This window comes from Bos mutus, chromosome 7 (genome assembly GCF_027580195.1).
Source record: "Bos mutus isolate GX-2022 chromosome 7, NWIPB_WYAK_1.1, whole genome shotgun sequence".
NCBI classification, from domain to species: domain Eukaryota; kingdom Metazoa; phylum Chordata; class Mammalia; order Artiodactyla; family Bovidae; genus Bos; species Bos mutus.
The window spans coordinates 81,449,677-81,457,059 of NC_091623.1; the positions used below are offsets into that span (position 1 = coordinate 81,449,677).

Sequence of the window (7,383 nt, forward strand, 5' to 3'; positions counted from 1 at the left end):
TCACCCTAAGTGAAGTAAGTCATTCAGAGAAAGATATCTCTTGTATGTGGAATCTAAAAAAAAAAAAAAAAAAATACCTATGAGCTTTTTACAAAACAGTAATAAACTCACAGATGTAGAAAACAACTGCATTGTTAGCAAACTGTTAAGGCAGAGTGGAGGGATAAATAAGGAGTTAGGGATTAACATATACACACTACTATATATGAAATATATAGCATTTATTATATGAGCTTCCCTCATAGCTCAGCCAGTAAAGAATCTGTGTGCAATGCAGGAGACCTGGATTCAATTCCTGGGTTGGGAAGAGCTCCAGGAGATGGAAATGGCAACCCAGTCCAGTATTATTGCCTGGAGAATCCCATGGACAGAGGAGCCAGGCAGGCTACAGTCCATGGAGTCACAAAAGTCTGGCACATCTTAGCGACTAAACCAGCACCATATATTAAATATATAGCCAATGAAAATCTACTATATGGCATAAGGAACTATACTCAGTATCTTGTAATAACCTATAGTGTCAAAGAATTTGAAAAAAAATATATACATATGTGTGTGTGTAGATAGGCCTTCCCAGGTGGCACTAGTGGTAAATCATCTGCCTGCCAATGCAGGAGATGTAAAAGACGGGTTCAATCCCTGGGATGGGAAGATCCGCTGGAGGAGGAAATGGCAACCGACTCCAAATTCTTGGCTGGGAAATCCCATGAAGGGAGGAGCCTGGTGGGCTATAGTCCATGGGGTCACAAAGCATCTGGCATGACTGAGTGTCTGCACACATACAGATATATGTGTAATTGAATCGTTTTTCTTTATGCTTGAAACAACATAACATTATAAACCACCTATATCTAAAAAAAAAAAAAAAAGAAAAGACTTATTTCCTTTCTTCTGGAAAAACACATTAAACTATAAAACAATTTTCATGTATTAAAATAAATAATGAAAATTTTGTTACTTAGCTGTAATGGTATTTAAAAAATATTCAACAATGCAGTTTTATTGCAGATTAAAACATAAGAATTATTATAGTTCTTATAGTTTTCAGTAAGTAAATTAATTACACCTTTTACTTGGGAAGAGGTATTATAGATTCAGTGTAAATTTTTAAAATTATTTTTAAAATATTCTATTTTTTAATTACCATGTGTCTCAGTGAAGACTTCTCTAATTCATTATGAATTCTTTGGAATTCATGAATCTGGGCATTCATTTTGCTTCCTAGGTTTGGTACTTTTCTTGTTGCTATTGTCAATATTACTTTTAATAAGCATTTTGCTCCCTTTCTCTTCTCCTTCTGGGATTCCTGTAATGCATATATTGGTGGTATATGTAATCTCTTATGTGCTATAGACTTTTTTCACTACTTTTTATTCTTTGCTGTTCCTCTGACTGTGTAATCTCAAATAAATTATCTTTAATCTCATAAATTACTTCTTTTGTTTGATCAAATCAGTTGTTTAGTCTCTATTAAATTTTTTCAGTTCAGATACTGTATGGTTTTGTTCTAGAATTAGAACTTCTGTTTGCTTCTATTTATGTTTCTAGTTTGTTTGAATTTTACCTTGTTTAAATCTTCAGTTCAGTTCAGTCGCTCAGTCGTGTCCCACTCTTTGTGATCCCATAAACAGCAGCATGCCAGGCCTCCCTGTCTTTCACCAACTCCTGGAGTCCACCCAAACCCATGTTCATTGTGTCGGTGATGCCATCCGACCATCTCATCCTCTGTCGTCCCCTTCTCCTCCTGCCCTCAATCTTTCCCAGCATCAGTCTTTTCAACTGAATCAGCTCTCCACATCAGGTGGCCAAAGTATTGGAGTTTCAGTTTCAACATCAGTCCTTCCAATGAACACCCAGGACTGATGTCCTTTAGGATGGACTGGTTGGATCTCTTTGCAGTCCAAGGGACTCTCAAGAGTCTTCTCCAACACCACAGTTCAAAAGCATCAATTCTTCGGCTCAGCTTTCTTTATAGTGCAACTCTCACATCCATACATGACCACAGGAAAAACTATAGCCTTGACTAAACTATAGATGGACCTTTGTTGGTAAAGTAATGTCTCTGCTTTTTAATATGCTGTCTAGGTTGGTCATAACTTTCTAAGGAGTGAGCATCTTTTAATTTAATGGCTGCAATCACCATCTGCAGTGATTTTGGAGCCCAGAAAAATAAAGTCAGCCACTGTTTCCACTATTTCCCCATCTATTTTCCATGAAGTGATGGGACCAGATGCCATGATCTTCGTTTTCTGAATGTTGAGCTTTAAGCCAACTTTTTCACTCTCTTCTTTCACTTTTGTCAAGAGGCTCTTTAGTTCTTCTTCACTTTCTGCCGTAAGGGTGATGTCATCTGCATATCTAAGGTTATTGATATTTCTCCCAGCAATGTTGATTCCAGCTTGTGATTCATCCAGCCCAGTGTTTCTCATAATGTACTCTGCATATAAGTTCAATAAGCAGGGTGACAATATCCAGCCTTGCTGCTGCTGCTGCTAAGTCGCTTCAATCATGTCTTTCTCTGTGCGACCCCAGAGACGGCAGCCCACCAGGCTCCTCCATCCATGGGATTTTCCAAGCAAGGGTACTGGAGTAGGATGCCATCGCCTTCTCCGATACAGCCTTGATCTACTCCTTTTCCTATTTGGAACCAGTCTGTTGTTCCATGTCCAGTTCTAACTGTTGCTTCCTGACCTGTATACAGGTTTGAATCTTACCTTGTTGCAATAATATTTTCCTGATTTTGTTTAGTTGTTTGTGTTCTTTAACTTGCTTAAAGAAAAATATTCTGAATTCTTTGTCAGGCATCCATGAGATCTCCATTTTTTATGGTCTATTGCTTGTGATTTATTTTGTCATTCGGTAGTGTCATTTTTCTCTGAACCTGGTGAAACTTGTAGTCTTGAATTGGTGCTTTTAAACTTTAAGCAGTCACTGTTTCTATTCTATATAAACTGAGTTCAGGGAAAACTTTTCCCCAGTAACCCCAGTCAGGGATTTGGGGTAGGCCATCAGACAGCACCATGCACAAGTTTACTTATAGGATCTAAGGGTTAGTGGGATTATTGTTTGCATCTAAATTAAAATTGGATACTCACTTGACTTTCATTTCCCCATGGATGAGCTCTAAAGGAGAAAAAAGGTTGTCTCTGCCCTGTGTGTCATAGTATTCAGAAAGGAATGACTTAGGTAGAGTAAAACTGTCCTTCCTTCCCTCTTCAATGTGTCTTATCCAATTCCTGTGCTCCACCTGAGTACTATAACCTCTCATTTGGAATCCAGAGTTCTTGTAAATGTATGTTTGTGCATGGATGGTTATTTATGGTCATGCTTGTATTCCACCATTTTACGACACGATAATCACATGTGAACAGGTCAAGATAGCTTTGCGCTCACTCAGAGAAGTATTGGCTGAATCTGCCACAGCCCATAAAGCACCAAACCCAGGAAATATCTGTATATCCATATCTATATGTTTATGTTTATATATGATTATGTATATGTGTATATATATTTTTTTATCCTCTTTCTTTTTTCTTCATTATACATTTTCCCCTATTAATTTAAAAAGCTTTTAATTTTTACTGATATGCTATAAATTTAAATGATTTTTGGTTTATTGGTGGAAAATCAAATAATCAAGAAAAAACAAAGACAATTTTGCTTAAGTCAAATTAAGGTATATTAACCTGAGGAATAGAAATTGAGAACCTCTGGAAATATCCCTACTGTTCAAATGTTAGAGAGGTACTTTTGTATATTCTTGAATAAAATAATTTATGTATTATATTGAAAGAATATAAATGAAGTTACTCAGGTGTGTCTGACTCTTTGTAACCCCATGGACTGTAGTAGAAACAAAGCTTTCTAAATGATTTTCTCACCAGGTATCTGGGTATCCTGATAGCATGGATCTCTTGAATATGTAATGGGGAGAGAAAGGAGGTCCATTTGTCTCTTTGCAAATAAACACAGGGATAACAATAAAATTCCAATAAGCATAAACCTTCCACTTGCCAGTTATTAGGACATTTATGTGCCCAACCTAGAGAGAGTGAGTCATTTCCAAAATTGCATGTGAGGACAAAAACTGGGGCTGACAGGTGATTCCTCCCAGAGTGCTTTCACTGGGAGTTTTGTTCACTGAAAGCTATGTTAATTAACATGATATTAAAACATAGGTCCCTTTTTTGCAGGCTTTCCAAAAGGTATCTGTATGAAATTCAATATGGGAGAATTGATGGCACAAATTATTTATATTTTTCTCTTTAAGACATTTGTTAATCAAGTAAAGGGTGGAGTGAGGGTGTTCTAGGCTGTCAAGCTGGTTTCTAAGAATGGAGGGTAGAGTCAGACAAGAGATATTACATTAATATGTTGGAGAATTTGAACAAAGGATATGACCCTTTGTTTCCTTGGCACATCTGAGAGGTAAAGAATATTGCTGCTCTGATAATAGGAGGATAGTGATAACACTTCAACCAGGACTTTCACTTGAGCTGATTGATGTTTATTGAACGTAGTGGTGGGATCTGTTTAGGAAAATGATGAATCCATAATATGAATTGAAATTTGTTATTACAAATTAACTTTCTCCAACCTCTTTCAGTAGAACTATGGGATACAGTGAGTAGAGAATAAAATCTCATCTGAGTTTTATCACCTAGTGTGAGAGTTATACTGACTGCTTATGATGTAAATTGAGTATATGCCTAGTGAGGGGATGGTTGCAAGAAAGTCTTTGATATTTCTGATGTCTAGTAATGAGACAAAGCCTTGACTCACTTATTGTATAACTTTACAATTTCCTTGATCTCTGTTGACATCTCCAGGTCCTTATTGTTGAATCCCAAGTATACCAATATTAAATCAATTCCCTAGGGTGCACCCTAAAAAGAATATGAAATTATTTCCATTCAGCATAGTGTAAGGACTTCAGAATCCCTGGTGAAGTCAACTAAATCTCTGAAATATATTTTCCTTATATTGAAGAAAAGAATATCTGTTACTGGCAATTACAGGCCTAGTATGAAAAGAAAATGAGGTCTTCTGACTTTTAATTTGATCTTATCATTCAGAAAACATATTTTAAGCATATTGAAATATTAATGCAAAATAGTAGAACTCATGATGAATGACAACTTCAGTTAGTTTTCATTTTTATTATTGCATACCAAAAATCACTTAAATTTATAGCATATCAGTAAAAATTAAAAGCTTTTTAAATTAATAGGGAAAATGCATAATGAAGAAAAAGAAAGAGGCTGAAAAAAACATATATATATATATACATATACATAATCATATATAAACATAAACATATAGATATGGATATACAGATATTTGCAAAAATGATTTGTCTATACATGAGTGGTTTTCTCCTCTAGATTAATTTTAGTCCTTGCAAATTTAATGATAAAATAAGACTTTAATAATTGTATGCTGATTAATATTTAATTTAATATTTAATTTAATTAATAATCAAAATCTTATTTTATTATTATATTTGCAAGGACTAAAATTAATCCAAAGGAGATTTTAGTTGTTGTATGCCAATTAATGGGGCTTCTATCTGTTGGTAAAGAATCTGCTTGCAATACAGGAGACCTGGGTTCGATTCCTGGGTTGGGAAGATCCCCCTGAAGAAGAAAATGGCAGCCCACTCCAGTATTCTTGCCTGGAGAATCCCAGGGACAGAGGAGCCTGAAAGGCTACTGACCATTGGGTCACAAGAATAGGACATGACTAAACCACCATGCTGATTAATAAATTTGTATTTAACATCGAATTCTCATGGAAAAACTGTCTTTACATTTTCACAGAACAGATTCTCTGAATTGCTCTTCTCAAGGCCCCCATCACCTCCTTGTTTCTCATGCTATAGATAACAGGGTTGAGCGTTGGGGTAAGGATGGTGTAGAAGACAGCAAGAACCTTGTCCTCTGTTGGACTACGCAGAGATTTTGGACGGAGATAAGTGTAAGCAAATGGTGCAGAGTAGAAAGTTACCACAGTGAGATGGGTGCTACATGTTAAATAGGCCTTCTTCTTCCCTTCTGCTGAGTGCATTCGATACACAGCAAGGAGAACACGGCCATAAGAAAATACAATACAAGTGAAAGGCAACAAAAGAAAGATGGTGGTGCTCACAAATACTGTGTACTCACAGACCCAGGTGTCCATGCAGGCCAAAGTCAACATGGCTGGAACATCACAGAAGAAATGATTGATGGCCCTGGATCGGCAATAAGGGATATGGAGGGCATATATGGTGTGGGCACAGGAGTTGATTGAGCCCAGGAGCCAAGATCCTATTATCATAAGCACACATACTCTTCTACTGATTTTGATGGGATAGTGGAGAGGAAAGCAAATGGCCACATAACGATCATAAGCCATAGAAGCCAAGAGCAATCCTTCTGCACCTGCTAAAGTCAAGAAAAAGAAGCTCTGTATCCCACATGCAATGAAGGAGACAGACTTGTTTCCAAATAGAAAATCGTAGGCCATTTTGGGTACAATGTTGGAAATGTAGGTCAGGTCCATGAGGGAGAGCTGACTGAGTAGAAAATACATGGGTTTCTGAAGATGGGTGTCGAGAAAGATGACAAGGATCATGGAGAGGTTACCAAATAGAGCCATTAGAAAAATGAGAACAATGAGAATAAAAAGAAATAGGCCAATTCTTGAAGATGGGAACAATCCCAATAAAGTGAAATAAGTTGATGTTTGATTATAATTTTCCATGTGGCATTAATATAATTTTTCCTAAGGCAGACACAAAAGAAAGAAAGTCAAGTAAGCTATTTTGAAACTGTTGCATGATTAGACTGTGTACAAATTTACAACTCTTAAATGAATAACTGAACCTATTTGGAAAAGCAAAACTTTTTTGTTTTTTTGATCAAGAGACTAGAACTTGAAAATACAAACAGTTTGGCCAATGAGCTTCGCAGGAAATCTTTCAAGTTGTAAAAAATTTATATTTTGACATATTTGGATAAGTATGCTTTACTACCCTACAAAAGCTCAAGTCACATCAAAATTAGATGAGACACTCAAAATATATTCTTAGGAAATCATGTAAATGCATGTTATCTAATTATATTATGATAAATGTTTATCACCATTAAGAAATGATTTATTTGTCATATTCAAACCCTAAGGTTTACCTGTAAATCTGTAGTAGCCTATCACTTATGTTGAGAAGCTAATATTCTTTTTTGAATCTTCTTTGAACAGAAATATTAAATCAAGCTTCCTTGAATTCAGTAACATTATTTGAGTCATCTATTGTGAAATCAAGATGAATATCATCAAGTACCATCTACACAAAATTATGATCTTCCTTCTGAATGAGATTCTGAATGCTGTAATGAAGAACAT

General features: G+C 35.9%; 1 protein-coding gene across 1 annotated transcript; it reads right to left on the reverse strand.

The window, feature by feature from the left end:
* Positions 1 to 5,805: 5,805 nt before the first annotated feature.
* Positions 5,806 to 6,744, reverse strand: LOC102273596 (olfactory receptor 2L2). The gene has a single exon (XM_005910771.1). It carries the CDS (start codon positions 6,742 to 6,744, stop codon positions 5,806 to 5,808), a length of 939 nt encoding a protein of 312 aa, XP_005910833.1.
* Between the last annotated feature and the right edge of the window lie 639 nt (positions 6,745 to 7,383).